We start from the raw sequence: 22,949 nt of genomic DNA on the forward strand, positions 1-22,949 counted from the left end.
CAGTGAATGCCAACGTAAAATACTCATTTAGGCACAAAAATACAGATTGCTGGAAAAACTCAGCAGGTCCAGCAGCATCTATGGAGACAAATCAGAATTAACTTTTTGGGTTGAATGACCATTCCTCAGAACTTTTTTAGGATCTCACCCATATCCTCTGTCTCCAAGCACAAGAACCCTTCTTTATCCCTGAGTGGTCCTTCCCTCTCCCTAGTTATCCTCCTGTTTTAGAAAGCAATTTGCCATTCTAATTGTTTTCAGTGACTGAATGGTAACTTTCTGTGATTTATGTCAAGAATATCCAAACTTCTGAGTCAAAGCATTTATTAGTTTCTCACTTTAGAAATTCTTCCTATTAAGATAAATAATTTCACTCTTCCACATATTCTGTTCCAACTATTATTTTAATGCTAAAATGAGTAACCTATCCACAATTCTTTGTAACATTAAAAACAATAATTTGATTAAAGATATGAATGTTTATTGTCTATGTGTCATTTGCATTCTGAATGTTAAGTTGTGGTTCAAGAGGACTTTATCCAAGGTTGCTTCCCTGTTTTCTAATAGCTCATAGGGAGCACCACAGGTTTCAGTTGTTATCCCCCAGATTGCCATAGTTGAATAACTTGACTATAACCTCAGTAAATTTAAGGTTATACTACCTAGCTCAGCGTCTGTTTTAAATGGTATATGTTTATGTAAAACTCGTCGTTGTCGCACATAGTCCTTCCACTTGTCTTCTACTTCGTCGTCATTCCCTGGCACGGTCACAATTGTGGACTTTGATTGTGCTTCCTGTAGAGAAATATTCAAGATGCATTGAACATTTTCATAATGCAAATCATGTGGATTCTTCTGCTAGTACTGATATAAGCGATAGCATGCAGTTATCAAATATATCTTTGAATCTATCAGTAGAAAACATCAGAGTACAGTGCACCATTTCTCACAGATTGTTGCTCTTTTTCATCAGTATTCTCTTCTCCTATCCTGGGAATACTGAATTATTCTGAGTTGTCCTTCCACAGTACTTAGTACCTCAGCCAAGTATCTACTGTTACTGGAATAACACACACTGTCTCTCTCACATGCACAGACTCTGATACACACACTTTCTCATCCGTGCACTCATACAGACATAAACACAGACTCACACACATACACAGACTCTGATATACACACATACTTTCTCTCTCTCACAAACACACTCGCACACGTACACATATTCAAACATACTGTCACACACATTCTCACACACACTTTCTCAGAAACACATTCAGACATTCTCATACATGCACACACCCCTTTTCTCACACATTCTTTCACATACACACACACCCATGCATATTCTCACAGACACATATACACATTCACACTTACAGACACATTCTCACACAAACACGTACACAAAACCACACATATACTTACACACTCTCTGATACACATGAGCACATATTCTCCTTCTCATTTGTTTACACAAAAGTTATTGGTTAATATTCAAAATTGGAGACCTAATTTTGTCTATTTGTCTATGAGCCAGTGAGGGGAATATTTTACACTGCCTCATCCCTTAGCTCGGGAATGCCTTTCCTAAAACTCTCTGCCTTTCTTCCTTCCTTTGCTTCTTTAAGATGGTCCTTAAAATCTACTTCTTTGGCCAACCATTTTATCATCTGCCCTAATCGTGTCTTCTGTGGATTGATGCCACATTTTGATGATGTGTGTTGTATCTTTAGGATATTTTGCTACTTTAAAGTCACAATATAGATTGCTTTTTTAAAATTCCTGTTGTAGGATGAGTGTAGCTGCAACAACCCTCGAGAAGCTCATCACCCCTCAGACCTGAACAAATTGCTTTATAATTCCCAGTACCACTGAATTTAATATTCAGTCTTTGCAACAAGTGCACTATGACTGAAGTATCTACAATCTTTTGTAACAACTCACCCAAGTTATGTCCGCAGAACTTCCTTCTCCTATGACCTCTATTAAGAATGAATATGCAGCAACATTTAAAGACTACCTTTATCTCGAGACTTTCTGAATATTATAGGCTATTCTAATTTCATCCTAATCTAAGTGTTCCTTTACTGTCACAAGATTATTGCCCTGAAATTCTCTAACATCACCCTGACTCTTCAAACAGAGCTTTAGGCAACGTGTATGCAGATCAGAAGATGAAAAGCAGAGGTAATTCTGTTCTCTCTAGTTTTTTTATGGGGTCTGTGCTTATCATGTAATTATACAATAAATGCAGTAACGGCTAAAGCATATTATCTCTACTCAGCTGGTAATCAAACTATTTCCTGTTTTCAGTCTCTCAGTAGAAGTAAAAATGGTACACCTTTTCAATCTCACATTGGAATATTAAACCGGAAAACCTGCAATTTAGTCAAAGTGATCATTTTGCGCTGAAATTCTACTGTTTGGTGATAAATGCTTTGTTAAAAATACAGACAAATATATGAGCAGATCATCCTGCTGATTCATAATGGCTTACAGTGTGGTTTCAATTAATTTGTGGAGGATTTCATTTCTGGCAGCATATCTGAGCTATAATTAGCAACAGGTAGAAAACCACTTCAATTGAAATGTTATTTAGACCACAAGATAATTAGGAAAATCACTGACACCAAATACAAGATGCATGAAGCTTGTGTTTTACTACATTTACATTAAACATTGGAATTAATTATCCATGGTACATGCCAATTTTCAAGGGAGAGGTATAACCTACTTTGCAATCAATCCATATTTATCAACAATAGTCTTAATTGAAAATGCAAAAGCTATTACACTTAACAATAATGTTAGAACACAAACATTTTAATAACGCCTACTCAATTCATTGGGTGATTAGATCTGCCCTAATTGTACTGGTCTGATCCTGTGCTACCTGCATTACTATAAGTATATGAGGCTCATCTGGCTGTTACATCAAGCCTCTTGAGGTGTGCAGTGGAAAATGCACTACAAGTTTCCAGGAAGTGTTCAGGTTCACAGTACACAGAAATAATGTTAGACAGAAGCACAAGGTCACCAGGATGACATTGAGAAGGAAGGTGGCTGTGCCATTTAGCATAGTTCCAGGATATTGCTACAGCAATTCCAAATTGTAGGTGTTTTCTCCCACCAAGGAGGATAATCTGTTTAGTAGTAAGTTTGGATGGCCTTTGCCTCACATTAGTGGGTAAAATGTAGCCTCAAAATGGGATGGGTCAGTTTTTTTGGCTATGATGCAGCCAGCTTTGTTTTGATATGAGCCTACCGCCAAGTATCCAAAGCTAGTGTCTGGTCTCGGCTCCTTGTTAATAAGAAAATCAGGAGGGAGATCCAAGATGGCGGCGACCCAGTAGGTCAGAGTCTGTAGTGCTCTGCCTAGGACCCGGGCAAAGTGGGGCGCCCACCTTCTCCTCACCTCTTAAACCATTTAAGATAGTTTTTGCCCAGCACTCTTAGTCATTTTCCATCAAACATTAATAGTTTTGTGCCTTTTTAAAAATGACTAAAGGCAAAAGCTCCCACAGCTCGCAACAAGCGGGGCCCCCTCCCCCAACCCCTCCAGCAGCAGCAGGGACATCCACGGCTGCCTCAGGGGACTTACCTGCAGAGGCGAGCCTGATCTCTGAGATCGTCACACTCCAGGAGAAGATCAACACGTCCATCGAGGACGCCCAGTCCAGAAGCATGACCGGGAGATCGAAAAACTCGAGCAGCGTGTCAGAGGGTCGGAGCAATGGGCCACGGCCTCGGAGACTCCTACTGAGTCATCCGTGGCTCAGGTCTGGGCTCTAGAGCAGCGAGTGTGGACCCTGGAGAAGCACATCGACGAGGTTGCTGGGCCTTCTCGAACGGGAGCAGGAAGGCCAGCTTGTGGAATTCTTGGAGCAATGGCTCCCACAATTATGGAAGCTGGAGTCAGAGCTGGGCCGGGTGTGGGTGGAGCGGGCCCACTGGGTTGCTGTATGCAGGCCCAGGTCAGACCAGCGCCCCCACCTGGTTCTAGTCCGACTTCAATGTTACAAGGAAAAGCAAATGCTCCTGGCGGCCTCCAGAGTCCTGAGGAAGGATCCCCATGCTATGATATACAAGGGCTCCAAGATAATGCTGTTTCAGGAATTCTCTCCAGTCGTGGTCCACAAGAGGAGGGCGTTTGATGAGGCGAAGAAGCGCTTGAGACTTAAATATTCAATACTCCATGCAATATCCAGCAACACTGCGCTTCAGCCATGGAGGATCCATATATAACTTTGGATCACCAGAGAAAGTAAAAGAACTCCTGGACACTCTTCAATAGACTGCGGGACCTGAACTGTATGGACAATGACTAAATATTGCCCCCTCCCCCTCCCCCCCATGTTTACCCTTCTTTCTTTCTCCCTTTCTCTTACCCATCTTTCTCTGGGAGGGGGGACAGAGGGGGTGCTTGTTCTCTATTCTTTGCTCTCCTTTTTGTAGCTTGTGTGGCTTATCTGACTTGTGGGGGAGGGGGGTCTTTTTTGGGTTTTTTTGAGTGGGGTTCTCTTTCTTTCTTCTTATTTAAGTTGCCTAATACTTGCTGGGACTGTACTTTTGTAACTTTATATATTTCTATTCTGTATTTATTAAACGTATCTAGGTGATGGTGTTGGGGGAGTCACTAACTTTTAACTCGTGTTTTATAAGACACTTGAATTTACTTACTCCATTTTGTAATGCCTGGGATGAGGGCAGGGCCTCAGCTGGGAGAGGTTATGCTGGGGTTATTGGAAGGGAGTAGTGCCCCCTGGGAGCAATGGGGAAAGTCTCCTTTCAAATATGTTTTGTGTTATTTTTACTTAGGAATAGTCTGTAATTGTTTTGATTTAATTGTTTTAAAGAGTTTTTTTTACATGTGAATTTTCTATGGTCTTTATTCAATGTCTTTTGGGTGAGATTCTTCCTCCTGGGGGGTCTCGGGCCTGCCTGGACGATCATGGCTAGCCATTCGCTGAGGTGGTGCACCTGGAATGTCAAGGGACACCATTCGCCAGGCAAAAGAAAAAAGATATTATCAAGTCTTAAAAAAAAGGGTTGATGTAGCTCTTCAACAGGAGACACGTCTGCTTGATAAGGAGCACTCGAAGCTCCAACAGGGCGGGTTCTTTTCATCTTTCAGCTCAAAAAGTAGGGGAATGGCCATTCTTATTTGGAAGAATCTTCCTTTCCAAATGCTAGGCTGGACGGTATATATTGATCAAAGCCCTAATATACGGAGAGGAATACGGGATTTTGAATCTTTATTGCCCCCCAGCAACCCTTTTAAATTTGTAACAGATGTGTTCTCTAAGTTAATGGCTTTTGGGGTCTACCATACAATTATAGGGGGAGATTTTAATTGTATTATTGACCCAGAGACGGATAGGATACCTGGAGCTCTGCAGGTATATCTCTGAGATCTAGGCAACTGGCGGATCTGAACAAGGAGCTAGGACTAGTAGATGTGTCGAGGTGTCTTTATCCCCAGGGTAGAGATTTTACTTTCTATTCCAACCCACACAGGTGCCATACCAGAATTGATATGTTTTTTGCCCCCTCAACCCTATTGAATTCGATACTGTCCTGTAAAATAGGTAATATAACTATTTCTGATTGTGCCGCAGTATATGTGGAAGTTAAGATTAAGGATGATGGCATAGGCCCTCGACAATGGCATATGAATCCTTTCTTATTGAAGGATAGTAAATTTATAAAGTATTTCTCGCAGGAATTAAAAACATTTTGGGATATCAATTCAGGTACAGCTAGTAACCTTACGATGATGTGGGAGACCACTCAGGCATACACAAGAGGCTTGATCATCTCATATTCTGCGACCCAGAAAAAAAAAGGGAGAGCAACAGTGCCTGCTCGAGGCTCGCCTGAAGGCAGCCGAAATTGCGTATGCTGATAGGCCGTCCATTATTAAACTACAGAGGATCACAGCCCTTCGAGCAGCCTTGAACACCGCACTTACTCAAACAGCAAAAAGGGAAATATTATTCACGAAGCAGAGATTATTTGAATATGGTGACAAGCCTGGCAGGTATCTAGCGTACCTTGCCAGAAAGAAAAAGGCTCCCCAAGCCATTTCGTCCATTAGAGAAAGTGCTGGTACCCTGAATTGTGATCTTAAGAAGATCAATATAACCTTTAGAAAGTTCTATTTCGAATTGTATAAATTGCAGGACTGTGAGGCTAGAACTGGGAGGATGGAGTCTTTCTTTAAAAATCTGGTCCTTCCGGGCCCAACCTTGGAGCAGGTGTCGATTTTGAATGCCCCCTTGACAACCCAGGAAGTACAGGACGCAGTTAGGCAGCTTCAGAGTAGCAAAGCGCCTGGGCCAGATGGATTCCAGGTTGAGTTCTATAAAGAATTTATAGGGGAACTAGCTGAGCCACTCATAAATATGTACAATCACTCACTCAATCAGGGCTGTCTCCCGCCTTCATTGAGAGAAGCAAATATTTCTCTCATTCTTAAGAAGGGAAAGGCCCCAGAAGATTGCTCTTCATACAGACCCATATCCTTGTTAAATGTGGATTTTAAAATTCTTTCAAAAATATTGGTACTAAGATTGGAGAGGGTTTTACCATTCATTGTAAAAGAGGACCAAACGGGGTTCATAAAGGGTCGCAGGTCAACTAATAACATTAGATGGGTCTTAAATATGATACAAGCCTGTCAACAGGGAACAATACCAGGTTTAGTTGTCTCCCTAGATGCAGAGAAGGTATTTGATTGTGTCGAATGGCCATATGTTTTTTATACGCTGGAACGGTTTGGTGTTGGAGAGGTCTTTACTAAATGGGCTTCTGTATTATATAATGATCCCAAAGCAGCAGTGATCACCAATGGTCTAAGTTTGGATAGTTTTAGCATTGGTAGAGGATGTAGTCAGGGATGTCCCCTCTCATTATTATTATTTATACTAGTGATTGAACCACTCATGGAAGATATACGAACTGACCCTAATATAACGGCTCCAAGGGTTGGATCAGGCAAGCACAAAATTACTGTCTATGCTGATGATGTTCTCCTTTCCTTAAGTGATCCTTTGACATCCGTGCCCCGGTGGTCACGAGAAGGTTTTCTGTACTTAGGTATTTTTATTACTCCAGTATTCGGTCAGCTATGTAAAGCTAATTATGTACGCTTACTGGAGAAGATAAGGCAGGATCTTTTACACTGGGGAGTCTCCCAATATCCTGGCTAGGCAGAGTAGCCTTAGGTAAGATGAATATTTTACCTCATCTCCTATATCCTATGAGAATGCTCCCCTTGATGCTGCTGAAACAGGTGTTGTGTAAGCTTTACGGCTGGCTCAGCTCCTTTATTTGGAACCATAGACGGCCCCTTATCAAATTAGAAAAGCTGCAGCTCCCACAAGCAAGGGGAGGACTGGACTTTCCAGATTTCAGGAGGTACCAGTGAGCTCCCTATTATCTTATATAGCTGATTGGGTCTCTTGTGACCCACAATCAATCTAGCTAAATATTGAGACCTCCCAAGCAAAATGTCCCCTTATCAATCTAAAGCTTGGGAGTCCAGAGGTATCTCCTGGTTGGGAGACCTGTTTGGTGGGGAGGTTATGATGTCCTTTGAGCAGCTGCGCTAGACATTTGGACTGCTTAACAAGGACCTCTTTCAGTATTTTCAAATACAAGACTTTATACAAAAGAAGACCACAGTGATAGTCAATCCTTCTAAATCGGATAGGGAAAGGAGAGTGCTATGGCCGATGGGATACCCTCGGTCAATACTCTTTATCATTCATTATGCAATAAGAATTTGAAGGACATGGAGCGATTATATAAAACTAGGAATCAAGAATTAGGGTTGGAAATCTCTTCAGAAATGTGGGAGGATGTCTGGGAAAATGCCAGGAAGATCCCTATTTGTAATAGAACTCAGGTTACTCAAGTAAAGATTCTTCACAGGGCTCACATGGCACCTGAATGACTCGCAAAGTTCAAGGCAAGGAGCATCTCCAATGTGTCCTAAATGTAAAATAGAAGTTGGCACTCTCACACATTGCCTTTGGACATATCACAAGATCAGTAGGTATTGGGATAGAGTTGTGAGTGCCTTGACAGAGATTTTGGGTACAGAGATTGGATTGGATCCAACGTCCCTACTTTTGGGTTCTTCAAATTTTCCCTCCCTGGACGTGCATGGGAGGAAATTATTTTCAATCCTCTCCTTCTGTGCGAGGAAAAATATCTTAGTGAATTAGGTATCCGAAGGCCCCCCAAGACTTTCAAACTGGCACAGGATAGTCATGGAATATATCCCCCTTGACTTCCTCACGAATATGGTGCACCAAAAAACAGAATTATTTTATAAAACATAGCAGCCCTTTTTGAACTACATCGACACAGACATCTCGGCTATATTGTTTAGGGCTTTTGTTTAGCTGTGGTAGTGGTTCTGGCTGGTTCGGGGGCCCCCGGGAGGAAGAATTCCCGAATAAATACAGGTTCTATTATGACTTGCTGTAAATTTATTTTGAGCATGTATCTAGTTATTTAATTACTTTGTTGTTTACGGTTAGTAATGCATGATATCCTATTTTATGTTATGGTTGTTTGTTTGTAGAATAGATTAGCAGTTGGTTTTTTTCACTTTTTTATTTTTTATTCATTTAATTTTACATTGGTGTTGTTAATATATTGTAAAGTAGAATACAGTAGTTTATATTATTTTTGTAATTTTGTAAATAAAATCTTTAAAATTGTTTTCTTTTTCAATAAAAATACCTATATAAAAACACATAAGAAAATCAGGATCTCATAAGTGATTTCTGGTTGGAACTTTGCAGAGCCTGTACATTTCAATAAATGATGGAAGCAATGATGCCTATCAAAGGTAATTTTCGAATCATGAAAATAATCTAGTTGTGGTCGTCCAATCATCCTCTGCAATTTACCTGGTGGGTAGTCACCCCAAATTGTATTTAAAACCTCAATCTAGCAAATTACATTGTTGGACACAGCATAGTTTACCTGTAAAATGTAGATATAATTTAGATGTAATTGAGGCTAAAAACTATGAGATCCTCATTGCATTATCATGTAATAGGACATGAAATTTGGTGGAGATGTTGTATAATGTAATTTGCAAATAATGATGTGACTCAGACATTGATGAGAACGATTGAGAGAAGACATCAAACTAGAAGAAGCATGTAAAGAGGGAGGTCCTAGACATTACACCAGAGAGCTGTATTTGTAACCTGTCATCTAGAAATATAAATTGAAAACAGTTGCGAGACATCAGGAATATGAGGGCTTTGCTCAAGAGCAGAGAGCCAAAATCTAATTTTCAGTGTATGCATAGAAACCTATAGCTCAGAGAAGTATCTAACTACACCAATGGAAGCATTAGCCTAAATCACAAAATAAAGTATGGTGACAGCGAAGGCAAACTCCAGATTCAGGATCTAAATTTACATCACAGTTCACAACTGAGAAAGGGCAGACCTTGACAGCAGGGAAGAACCTTGGAACACTTTAAAGGCATAGCTAGAAAAGCAGGAAGATTCCAAAGCCAGGACAGATCATTGGAAAACTTTGAATAGAAAGCTGGAAAAGCAGAAGCCTGGTGACCAGGAAGAACCTTGGAAGTCTTTAAATATAGGGCAACAGCGGGGAAATGTTCAAAGGTTGGCAAAGAAACTTTGAAGATTCTGAAGGGAACTGAAGCAAGAATAAAAGCTGAAAGAATGGCAGATGCTGTAAATCAGAAACAAAAACAGAAACTGCTGAAAAAGCTCAGTAGATCTGGTAACACCTGTAGAGAGAAATCAGAGTTAACGTTTTGGGTCGAGTGGCCCTTTATCAGAACTGCAATAATACTCTGGAGAATAAAACACAGAAACACAATATTTTGACAAAAAAGCATGGAGAGCCCGAATACATCCAGATCAGTACAACACAATTGTCCATTGATAATGGCAACTCCAGTAGATACATTGCCATCCTTCAGCTGTTCAAATCTTCTTATGGCTCATAATGAAGTAGAAGTGGGAGCATGTGAGCAGCAGTTTTAGCACTACAGAACTGCATCAGGTTTGCAGGTGAAAAAGCAGCAATACCGAATCAACCCATTTTTATATGCTGTAGGCCTAATTGTTGATGATGTTCTGGTAAAAGAAGTTGAAACTTTATTGCTGGAACAGCACAGCAGGTCAGGCAGCATCCAGGGAACAGGAGATTCGACGTTTCGGGCACAGGCCCTTCTTCAGGAAGGGCCTGTGCCCGAAACGTCGAATCTCCTGTTCCCTGGATGCTGCCTGACCTGCTGTGCTGTTCCAGCAATAAAGTTTCAACTTTGATCTCCAGCATCTGCAGACCTCACTTTCTCCTTCTGGTAAAAGAAAACAAGGAAAAAACAGTACTGCAGGACATAATGAAGTAATTTAAGTATTTGATGGATACTTTCATCCTAAAGTAATGTAATTATATAAAAGATGATTATAAAAAAAGTGATCTCAGTGGCTGAGAGAATCAGTTGAATATTTTAAACAGATTTATAATATCTTGCAGGATGTTATGGGCAACATTCCCTGAAGCTGGGTAGCTGCTCCGATGTTCTGTTGGCATGCCAACCCTGGCATTAATTTTCTACACCAGAAATTGCTGCTGTGCACAGGACTCAGAGACCCATGCAGCCAGTAAGAAAATTTGAGGGCAAACTAATTATAGGTACTAGGAAATTGGGTAGCTCAGTTGCCTGGAGGGCTAGTTTGCAATGTAGAGTGATGCCAACAGTGTGGGTACCAGCTGAGGTTACCAGGAAGGTCCAACCTTTTCAAACTCACTCCTTGCCTGAGATGTGGTGATTCTCAAGTTAAACAACCATCAGTTGTCTCTCTTGAATGAGAGCAGTCCTCTGGGACTGTGGTGACTTTACCTTTACCTTTAAAGGCTGAATTAATTTGAGACTGCTTCATAGTTAGTGCGAAGGATGGAAAGTTCTCAGGCTTTCTTAAATCCAAGAAAGACTTTACATTGCAATAGGCAATCCAATGCACATGCAGGCAGAGGTCAGGTGACAAAATTCATCAGTCCTGCAAGGGAATGCTGCAGACTCTTCTTATATTTGGGAATGCCTGAAGATGGCATATTAAGCGTCCTGAAAACCAGCCAAGAAACAAAAAGAGTGGGAATTCAACAAACATTCAAACAAAGAACAGCAGATGCTGGAAATCTGAAACAAAAACAGAAACTGCTAGCAAAACTCAGCAGGTTGTGCTGCATCTGTGGGGAGAAAGCAGAGGTAATGTTTTGAGTCCAGTGAGTCTTCACCGGAACATCGGGCTGGTTTACAGATTTGGGTAAACAAACCTACAAGAACAGTGAATGCCTAATAGGAAGAACTGAGTGCTATGACTCTTTATGCAGCAGCACCTCAAAAAATGTCTGGCAAAAAGAAATTTCCAAAAAATGGAAATCCTGAGGCAAGGAAAAAAGTTCAAGGAATTAAAAATAATAAAATGTTATGTGAGGGCCAGGATTCTCATTGTATGGTGTGAGGGGCCTAATGAAAGGCACTGCTCTACCCCTAGTGCTATGCTCTGCCTGATATGGGCTTTCATTTACTGTAAGGAGAGAAGGAGAGAGATTGATTGAGATGGAAGTGGAGGGCATAGTTTTTCCTGTTGGTGCAGGTCAGCAAAAGATGGTGAAGAGTTCTGAGGTTGTGTGTGTGTGTGTGTGTGTGTGGAGGGGAATGGGCAGGATGAGAGCAAGTTATACTGTAAGTGACCTTAATGGAAAGTAGGTAAAGTGGAGAAGGTTATTGTCTTTCTTATGGCATTGCTAGTCCTTCTACCAGGCCATGAATAGAACACTGATCCACACGGCAACCTTGGACCGCATGCTAGGGTCTGATCTTCTGGAAAGAGAACTTCCCTTTCTTCTTTAACCCTCTCAAACCAGGCTGTCCAGATCCCTGTCAGAGAATTGCAGTGCCATCTTCCCCAATTTGGACTTAGTCTTACCTTGCAGGCAAGGCTGGAAGGGAAGCAGTGGATCAAGCAGAATAGGAAAATTTAATTCTTATATCAGCAGTGGAGTCTATCCCACAGTAGTAACCAACACAACAAATGCATTGCGACTTTAAAAAAGCAGCCATAAAGCCTGGTAAAGAGACAAGAAGTTCAGAGCAACAAATGCATGTGAGTAGATACCAGATACTAAGAAGTATCTGACTATGCTTGTACAATATTAGCGTAGAGTATAGGACAGAGCATTCTTCACCATCGGAAAAGGTATCCAATGAGTGCATGCTGCCAGTCAAACAAAAGTCATACTCAATCCTTTTGTGTACACTTCTAAATTTTCCTTACAACAGCTTGAATTTATACCACCTTTCTTCATATTTTCTCTTCCAATATGAGAAGATATATTCATAAAACCATAAGACGTAGGAGCAGAAGTAGGCCATTCAGCCCATCATCTTTGTTTTGCATTCAATGAGATCATGGCTGATTCAATAATCCTCAACTTTGCTTTCTTACCTGTTCTATGTATGGGTGACTCCAAAATGAAGAGGTAGAAATATTAGATGCCAATAAATTTAATGAGAAATTGAGAAGAAACTTCTTTTCTCAAAGCATTTTGGATTATTGGATTTGTTATCTCATAGAAGGCTGAGCCAAATAGCTAAGGTAAATGTAATGCAACCTAGATGTGTACATGAAGGTAAGAAGAATAAAGGTGTGTTGACAGCATTGGAAAACATAAACACTGGCATTGAATCATCTGTTTCTGTGCTATAAAGTTTGACTAACTTATTTAAACCTGATTAAGAATCTGTTATGTCTCATTTGAATGTACTCTATACGCAGTTCATAAATTTATAAAGGTTTCTCTAAATGACAAAAATTGTCATGTTTATTCTGATTTTAAATTTTCCTTGGTTGCAATCATGTACTAATCTCCATGATGTATGGGGAACAATCACTAATTTTGAAAATGTTCCTCAAGTTGCTTTATTAATTTGTTTAGTTCTCTGCCATTTTTTTCATGAAGGGAGGAAATTCAGTAATATTACGTACAATCTCAAGCACCCTCTGCTGTTGAGCACATGGCAGCAGTCAATCAAACCAGATATGCTTCTGAATTGAAATGGAACTGTGGTTTGGAAGGGCCAAGATGAAAAGGAGAATATTTGTTTCAATATCATATATTTGCAATACATTTGTCTACTATCTTCAAATGAGACTAATGGCATTGATGTATGTGAATGACCAACATGGAGGAATGAGTAGATTAAACTCTATTGAGATTATCTTAACTTTAAGATAAACATAGATTGAAATGAGGAACGTAGCACCCTTTTCACATTGCTTGTGACAGCAATTGCTATCCGTTTCCTGTTTGTTCACCGGAAGTGGTAGGATAGATTTAAATTCTCTCAAATGGCTGATCCCAATGGTCCAGTAACTTAGTGTTATTTTCTTTTTTGCTTTTTAAAACTCTCCTTAAAACACACAAAGCCCTTGAACACGCTCCAAATATTTTCCCTTTTTGTTCACCAATGTCCTGTGCAGCTGCAACATGAACTCCCAACTCCTGTATTCAAAACTCTGACCAAAAAACGAAAGCATACCAAATGCCTTCTTCACTATCCTATCTACCTGCAATTCCACTTTCAAGGAGCTATGAACCTGCACTCCAAGGTCTCTTTGTTCAGTAACACTCCCTAGGACCTTACCATTAAGTGTATTATTTCTGTTAAGATTTGCTTTCCCAAAATGCAGCACCTCGCATTTATCTAAATTAAACTCCATCTGCCACTTCTCAGCCCATTGGCCCATCTAATCAAGATCCCATTGTAATCTGAATTAACCTTCTTCACTGACCACTACGCCTCCAATTTTGGTGTCATCTGCAAACTTACTAACTATACCTCTTGTGTCCACATCCAAATCATTTATATAAATGACGAAAAGTAGTGGACCCAGCACCGATCCTTGTGGCATTCCACTGGTCACAGGCCTCCAGTCTTAAAAACAACCCTCCACCACCACCGTCTATCTTCTACCTTTGAGCCAGTTCTGTATCCAAATGGCTAGTTCTCCCTGTACTCCATGAGATCTCACCTTGTTAACCATTGGGCACCTTGTCGAAAGCCTTATTGAAATCCATATAGATCATGTCCACCACTCTGCCCTCATCAATCCTCTTTGTTAGTTCTTCAAAAAATTCAATCAAATTTGTGAGATGATTTCCCATGCACAAAGCCATGTTGACTCTCCCTAATCAGTCCATGCCTCTCCAAATACTTGTACATCCTGTCCCTCAGGATTCCCTCCAACAACTTGCCCACCACTGATGTCAGGCTCACTGGTCTATAGTTCCCTAGGTTGTCCTTACCACCCTTCTCAAACAGTGACACCACGTTAGCCAACCTCCAGTCTTCCGGCACCTCACCTGTGACTATCAATGAAATAAATACCTCAGCAAGAGGCCCAGCAATCACTTCCCTAGTTTCCTGTGTTCAGTGCTGTTTGCCCAGTTATAGGAAGGATATTATCAAGCTTGAGATGGTTCAGAAGAGATTTTCCAGGATGTTAGCAGATATGGAAGGTTCGAGTTATAAAAAACGATTGGATAGGCTGGGACTTTTTTCACTGGAGTGTCGGAGGTTGAGAGACGACCTGATAGAAGTTTATAAAATAATGAGAGGTATAGATCGAGTTAATAGCGGTTGTATTTTCCCTAGAATGAGGGATTTCAGGGCGAGGGGACATCTTGTAAAGGCGAAAGGAGAGAGATTAAAATAAGACATAGAAGCAAACATAGAGTACTTCGCCTGTGGAATGAACTTCCTGAGGAAGTGGTGGATGCAGGCACAATTATAATGTTTTTGTCAGACATTTGGATAGATACATGAATAGGAATGGTTTTGAGGGATATGGGCCAGGAGCAGGCAGGTGGGACTAGTTTAATTTGGGATTATGTTCAGCATGGTTGGACCGAAGGATCTGTTTTCGCGCTGCATGACTCTAAGACTCTAGGAGTATGACTCTATAAATGACAAAACATTTCCAAGGTCGGAATGTGAATGGCTTGGAGGGGAATATCTGCAGATGTTTGTGTTTCTATGTATCTGCTGCCCTTATCCTTCTAAACAATTGTAGTTGTGGGATTGTAAGATGTTTTCTAAGGAGCTTTGGTGAATTTCTGCAGTGCATCTTGCTAATACATGCTACTGCTATTGAATGTCAGTAATGGAAGGAGTGAACGCTTGTGGGCTGTCAATCAAGTGGGCTGCCTTCCCCTGGATATGTCAACCTTCTTGATTGCTGAGCTGGACTCATTCAGGCATTTAGAGTATCCCATCACCTTCCTGAGTTGTGCCTTGTAGATGGTGAACAGGCTTTGGGAAGTCAGAAAGTAGGTAAAAACAATGACTACAGATGCTGGAAACCAGAGTCTAGATTAGAGTGGTGCTGGAAGAGCACAGCAGTTCAGGCAGCATCCGAGGAGCAGTAAAATCGACGTTTTGGAAAAAAAGCCCTTCATCAGGAATATAGGCAGAGAGCCTAAAGGGTGGAGAGATAAATGAGAGGAGGGTGGGGGTGGGGAGAAAGTAACATAGAGTACAATAGGTGAGTGGGGGAGGGGATGAAGGTGATAGGTCGGGGAGGGAGGGTGGAGTGGATAGGTGGAAAAGAAGATAGGCAGGTAGGACAAGTCATGGGGATAGTGCTGAGCTTCCTAACCTCTGAATTGCTATTATAACTGTAGCATTTTTATGGCTGGTCCAGTTCAATTTCTGGTCAATACTATTACCCCCTAGATGTTGATAGTATGGCATTCAGTGATGATAATGCTATGTCCAATGGACAGTGCAGGAGGTCATGCCAGGAGCAGCATTAGGCTTACCTAAAAATGAGGTGTTAACATGATGAAGCTACCAAAACAGGACTACTTGCATGCCAAACAGCAAAAACTGCAAGTGGTTGACCCAGAGCTTAGTGATCCCACACCAACAGATCTGTGTTCTGTAGTCTTGCCACAAGTAGTCATGAATGGTGGTGGACAATTAAACAACTCACTGGAGGAGGATGCTTCACCAATATCCCCAATCTCACTGATGGAAGGGTCCAGCATATCAGTGAAAAGAATCAGGCTGAAGCATTCGCAGCAATCTTCAGCCAGAAGTGACAAGCGGATGATCCATCTTGGTCTCCTCCAGTCATCCCCAGCATTACAGATACCAATCTTCAGCCTATTTGATTCAGTCCACATGATGTCAGGAAATGTTTGCAAGCACTAGATACTGCGCAAGCATCAAATGTCAAGGGAGGATGGTTAGATTCTCCCTTATTAGAGATGGTCAATGCAAGACACTTGCGTGGCATAATGTTGCTTGGCATCTCCAACTAAGTAGAGACTCTAATGTGGATCTATCAATTAGATTGTTCATGTCTTTTTTTATAAGAGACCATACACTTGAATGAAATGTGAATTCTAGTAATGGAGTATGCATTGAAGGAATGTGAGTGTAGTGAATGAGTTTCAATAAATAAGAACTTCTCAAAGTAAAGTCTGTAATTAACACTTAGAAATGTATATTATTTCATCTCAGCTTGTCTCCTGAGATCTACCAATAGTGGATATTGAATGAGTTGGCATGATTGGGGCAAGAGCAATGGGTGGTATGTAAGGCCTGTTTTGATTGGGAACTAAGTTTGCATGAGTGCCATGAAGGGACATGACAGTGGGCAGAGGGACATAAGTTGGCATGGAGAAGACAAAAGGGCATGAGTGGGGTTAGCTGAGGGACATGAGGGAACATTGATTGGCATGGATGGTACATTGAACCTGTGTAGGCAAAAGATGGGGTGCGAGGGGGTAAGGGTTGGAAGGCTAATTTTAGTCTATTTTTCATATCTTGATCAAAATGCCAGTGCACCAGGTAGGTCTGTCGGCATATCTAGCTGTGTCCGAACGCATTTTGGGACTGCCTCGCCAAAATCATGTGCACCTATGCAGCAAATGGAACCAAAATTCCCACATTTGGAGCAGTTTCTCCCTGGTCAGGTTTGTGAAATTGTCCTGACTGTGCAATCCTGATCTGAGCAAAAATTCAGGAGAGAGTGGTGAGGACTTGGGGATGGGGCAAAGTTTCAACTACTGCTCAAAGTGGACATGGATCAACAGATAGACTGTATTACTCACTAAAACACAGTAACAAAATGCCCTCTAGATGGCAAAAAGGCACATGACTGCACCTGCTCTTCCTGACCACACAAAAGTAACTGTTTTTAGTTTGTCTATTCATGTGCTACTCAATGCCTGGTCCATATAGCACTCTTTGCCAACCTGAGTCTAGATATTGTGATTGGAGTCTTACACACTCTACAGGATCACCATTTGAATATTTATGGTCAGACTTGCAGGAAAAGGCAAGTGTTTGCCAAATTACAGCTAGGCCCATCAGAGTACTTATTGAGACAAACCCCAGGCTTAAATGGTTATAAGGTTCCCATTCAGTTAGCTGGCTGTTTAATAAGAACAGAGTGCTGTAGGACAATAATATCTTTATGAGTGGCAAAACTTCCATGAATAAAACTTTACAATATATGGCAAAATCATGATACCAAGCCACATGAGAAAGTTTTAGAACAGATTAGCCAAAGAGGTAGGTTTTGAGCAATGCCTTAAGTTGAGAGAAAGAGACAGAAAGGCAAGGAGATTTAAGGAGTGATTTCCAGACTTTAAACAACTGAAGGCACAATTGCAATTGAGTAGAGATTAAAATCAGGGATGCATAGGAAGTCAGAATGGGAGGAGTGTAAAATTATAGCACTGCAGGAGTTTGCAAAGATAGGAAAGCATAGGTTAAGAGGGATTTGGAAAGATAGATTAAATTTCAAACTAATTCTCTTGTTGGACCATGGACCAATAAGGATAGGACTAGGTGTCAAAATCCAAAATTGTCATTGCTTTACCAATGTTTCCTGATATATCTGGTCTCCTGCCCTAAAGGTTGATCCCTTTGTGGCCATATGCAGGAAAACATAAACAAGCTCTTTATAAACAGGTTTATGATTTGGTAACATATAGTGCATATTGGAGTTTTTCTACACAGGATATTATTTCAATCTGTATAGTAAGTTATGATAAAAATTGATTTCAATAACCTGAGAAGGTTTACCATAATGGTTCAGTGAAAGGCAAAATACTATTGAATTTTACAATCCATATTTTTGTATATTAAAATAACATCCTCAGTATTTCACATTCTGGAATGTTAGCATTTGTCTTTTAAATACTGTTATGAAACCTAACCCACCATGACAACATTTAACAGATAACAGAACTTTATCAGATGAACCTAAAATCACAAGTAATCTTTTGCAACCTCAGACAGCTCTTGGTTCCAAGAGCTCAACGTTTAGCATTTCTATTCTTTGTTGATTGAGAAATGAAAGCACCAATCCAGACCACAATGTTGTGCTTAAACTTACTAAGATAGGTTTATGTTAAAGTTCTAGTGAAATTGCATCAACTTGGCATATCTAAATTATAGAAATGGGATATTATGCAGAAGCTTCTTTGTTCAATTCATAAATGGCTTGTATCTGACTCTTTCTACATAAATAAGTTCATAAGTAATTACATAATTGCATTTGCCAGATATGCATCAAGCTACTGGTTCTGCACACTCAGATACTTAAAACATTTAATGCCCACTGCAAACTTTCCAGTAGCCGACAAGTATATTCCTTAAACCTATGACTAACAATTGTGAATCCTTTCTTTACCTACTCAATGATACTTCAAATGACATTTCAATTTCAAAATAATTACAGAGAAATCCAGATGTTTCATGTCCTTGACAATTCTGATTCATTAACGGGATGTGATTTAGTTTAATGCTGTGACATTATGCTGTGCTCAGTAAATTTTATAACATAGGAAAGAGCTCAAACACAGTGACTGAAGGAAAAGCTAATGGAAGGGGAAATGTACACTTGTGATAACTGGTTAAGACATTTCAATTTCAGAGTAATACTGTCATTGTTTAGGAGTAGACATTTAAATTCATGATTACGCAGACTTTCCATTTGCATACCATAATGTTAAATGGCATGATTTGCATCTCTTTTTAAATTCTATCGTATATTTAGATTAGATTACTTACAGTGTGGAAACAGGCCCTTCAGTCCAACAAGTCCACACCGACCTGCAACCCACCCAAACCCATTCCCCTACATTTACCCCTTCACCTAACACTACGGGCAATTTAGCATGGCCAATTCACCTCACCTGTACATTTTTGGACTGTGGGAGGAAACCCTTGCAGACACGGGGAAAACGTGCAAACTCCACAAACTCAGTTGCCTGAGGCGGGAATTGAACCTGGGTCTCTGGCTCTTTAAGGCAGCAGTGCTAACCACTGTGCCACCGTGCCGCCAATATTGAAAAGGAATCGCTATCCTCAGCTGGAAAAATTTATAATGTCAGTTGACTTAACAGCACAGTGACTTTATCTTTATCATATGGACTGCAACAGTTCCAGAAGGCAGCTCATGACCACCTTCTCGAGGGCAACTAGGGATAAGTAATAAATGCTGGCCAGCCAGTGATGACAATGTCCCATGAGTGAATATAAAAAAAAATCCATGATTCTATCTATAGAAAGATGAAGTTAAGAGATCTTAACTTATAAATCTCATATGAATTATATAATCATAGTTGGAGTACTGTGTTCAGTTCAATACACCATGCTTTAGGAAGGCTGTCAGTAGAAAGCAGTGCATTATTAAAGTGACAAACCCTGCATTATAAAAGGATCTACATATCTTAGCACATGAATCACAAGACGTTAGTACGCAAGTACAGCAAATAAGGTGTTGTCATTTATTTGCACTGGAATGGAGTATAAAGTAGGCACGTTTTATACAGGACAAACATATGTATGAGTCCATGCGCAGATCAGACATGATCTTATTAAATGGTGGAACAGGCTCAAGGGCTGAATGGCCTGCTCTTGCTCTTAGTTCATACGTTGATATCTTTAAGAAATTTATGAGAGGCATGAAAGACCAGAGACCAGAGAAATTAGGGTTGTTCGACTCAAAATGGAAAGGATTCAGGAATACTTATTCAGAGGTGTTCAAAAGGTTAAGGGTTCTGAGAGAGGAAAGAAGGAGAAACTTCCCACAAAGGTGGAGGGGGGGGGGGGGGGGGGGTCAGTAACCCACAGACACCTGAAGTAACCTGAAGTAAGAGAAGAAGAAATTTTATTTTTCACAGCAGGTAACTAAGTTGTAACATAAATAACTGTTGCGCACTATGATAAATGTATTCTGTTGAGCAGATCAAGCTTCTGTTCGACCAAAGGCATAGTGTGGGAATCCTTCCCCACTTGGTTAAAAATAAAGAGTGTAATGTGAGAAAATGTGAAGTTGTTCACTTTGACAAGAAGAATAAAAATGCAGAGCATGATTCTCATCATGAGCAACTGCAGAATTCAAAATGCATGACCCACATGAAGTTTAATATGCAGGTGCAGCAAGTGATTAAGGTGGCTAATGGAATCATATGCTTTATCACAAGAGGAACAGTGGTAATGTCACTGACTAATAATCCAGAAATCCAGGCTAATGTTATGGGAATGTGGTGGTGCAATTTGAATTCAATAAATATCTGCAATAAAAATTGTTGGCCTAATGGCAGACTGGTAACTACTGTTGACTATTGTAAATGCCCTTCTCACTCACCAATATACTTTAGGAAAGGAAAGCTGCCATTCTCACCTGGTCTGGCAAATGTGACTCCAGATCTACAGCAATGTGGTTGAGTATTAACTGCTCTCAGGGCAATTAAGAATGGGCAATAAATGTTGGCCTAGCCAGGAACATCTATATCTCATGACTAAATAAATAAATATTAGGTATCCCTTTCATGGCAGAAACAAGAATCTGAAAAATACTGTTACATAGCAGTGAAAAATACAGACATATGAAGGTTAATATTGGCCACATTTTCATTGTGAAGAATGAATTATGGGATGCAATATAATTAAGTAGGAGGAAACCTATCTGTTAAATTTCTTCAGGAGTGGATTACTTCAGTTGTGTAAGAGAGACTCAAGTGGCTGGGATTGTTAACTTTAGTACCAAGAAGGTTAAGGGGAAATTTGATAGCAGTGTTCAAAATTATGAATAGTATTAAGAGAACAAAAGGAGGTGGTTTCTCCTGGCAGGAGACTTGGTACCCAGAGGTTACAGACAAAGTCGAAAAGGGAAGAAGTATAAATTTCTTTAATGTAGTGATATGCTGTTGTGATTTGGAAGGTATTGCCTAAAAATGATCATTGAATTAAATTCAGGCATAACACCCAGAAATGAATTGGAAAATTACATAAAAAGGGAAAATAATGCAGGCCGTGAGGAATAAGTATGAAAGTGGGATTAATTGGATATCACTTTCCAAGACCCAACAGAAGCACGCTGGGCTGAATGGCCTCCTTCTATTCTGTAGAATAGCGTGCTTCTTTCTTGCTGGTGTTTGTGTGTATGTATGCGTGGCTGTAGGTGTTTATTATGTATATATGTGTAATGTATTTTTGGTACATCAATAATATTATGCTACAGTACTTGTAAATAACAAAAGAAATATTTCATGATCAGACTTGCCCAGATTAGGACACCATCTGCAATTAGCAGACTACATGAAACAGAAGAGCCCAACCAATGCTAAACCTTTTCCTTCAATGATCTCCCAAGCTGCGTAATACTGAGGAAACTGCTGTTGCTGCAGGCATCACAATCCCGAACTTTATGATACAATTAAGGAACAGGATGGTAATCTCAGTCAGGGTACTGTGCTTGACAATGAGTCCAGGAATGTACAAGATGTAAAAGGAGATAAAGGAGCTTTAGACAAAATAGTAAATAAAAAACTACCTGTGGTTGGTTGGAAATTGCGGATACATTTTCAATCGTTAGTGGCTTGACTTGGTTTGGACCCTTCAGTGACATTACACACTTCTCACTGAAATAGGGAAATAGCACAATCAAAACGAGTGTATCGGAGGCATCTAAAATCTGGGGAATCTTTCTTTCAACTAAGTAATTCTGCATACTTTCCAAGCAAGTCATTCAAATTGAGCGACAAATGTAAATCATTGCAAATCATCAAGTTAGAAATAGAATTGCCTCAATCAAATAAGGGATAATAAAATATCATATCTACAAGGGATATAGTTTGTTAAAAAAATGTCATTATTACTGTACTCGAGCATGCACATATAACAGATTACATTCTCGATATTTTGATAGCTGTACCAGAGACTACACAGCTTAAAAGTCTGAAGAAAAACCACCCACCTGCAGTTTGGTGATGCCAGATGCGGAATGAGCACTGACTGTTACTCCAGCTGTTACCAAGCTTATTTGCCACATTCATGTTCCCGCCCCTGGAAGGATGCGTTTACCTTAAATGTACCAGTTGCCTTAGAAACAGTGAGATTTAACTTCCTCCTCAGCCCCAAAGTTAGGTTCGTAAGAATTGCACAATCAATTCACTTATTCACAGAAGTTTATTGCAAAGGTTTCGAGCTTTGAAAACTGAACTTTGTCAAAATTATTGAAAATCGTAACCACAGCCTTGAATTTATTTTGAAATATTGATTTTTAAGATATAATTTAAGGTTGAAATGGTTGAATATTTTCAAATGAGCATGGAAAAGCTGGTTATTTCACTCATGGGACTTTGGCATCATTGGCTGGCCCGCATTTATTGCCCATCCCTAGTTGCCTGTGAGGAGGGGGGTGGTAACCTGCCTTCTTGAACTGCTGCAGTCCACGTGCTATAGGTGGACTCACAATGCCCTTAGGGAGGGAATTCCATGATTTTGACCCAGTGACACTGAGAAGCAGAGGTACATTTCAAATCAGGATGGTGAGTGGCTTAAAGGA

At 40.3% G+C, this 22,949-nt stretch overlaps 1 protein-coding gene across 1 annotated transcript in view; it reads right to left on the bottom strand.

The window, feature by feature from the left end:
• Nucleotides 1-22,010, bottom strand: part of LOC122549582 (uncharacterized) — a 104,996-nt gene extending 82,986 nt beyond the window's left edge. Inside the window, exons 1-2 of the mRNA XM_043689416.2 lie at nt 21,936-22,010; nt 663-795 (exon numbers count right to left, since the gene is read on the bottom strand). Coding sequence (XP_043545351.2) covers nt 663-795; nt 21,936-22,010 — 208 coding nt within the window. The remainder of the gene's footprint in view (nt 1-662; nt 796-21,935) is intronic.
• Nucleotides 22,011-22,949: the final 939 nt, after the last annotated feature.

The sequence above is a fragment of the Chiloscyllium plagiosum genome, unplaced genomic scaffold (assembly GCF_037043375.1).
Source record: "Chiloscyllium plagiosum isolate Xiang-an unplaced genomic scaffold, Cpla_swu_hap1 HiC_scaffold_4, whole genome shotgun sequence".
NCBI lineage: Eukaryota > Metazoa > Chordata > Chondrichthyes > Orectolobiformes > Hemiscylliidae > Chiloscyllium > Chiloscyllium plagiosum.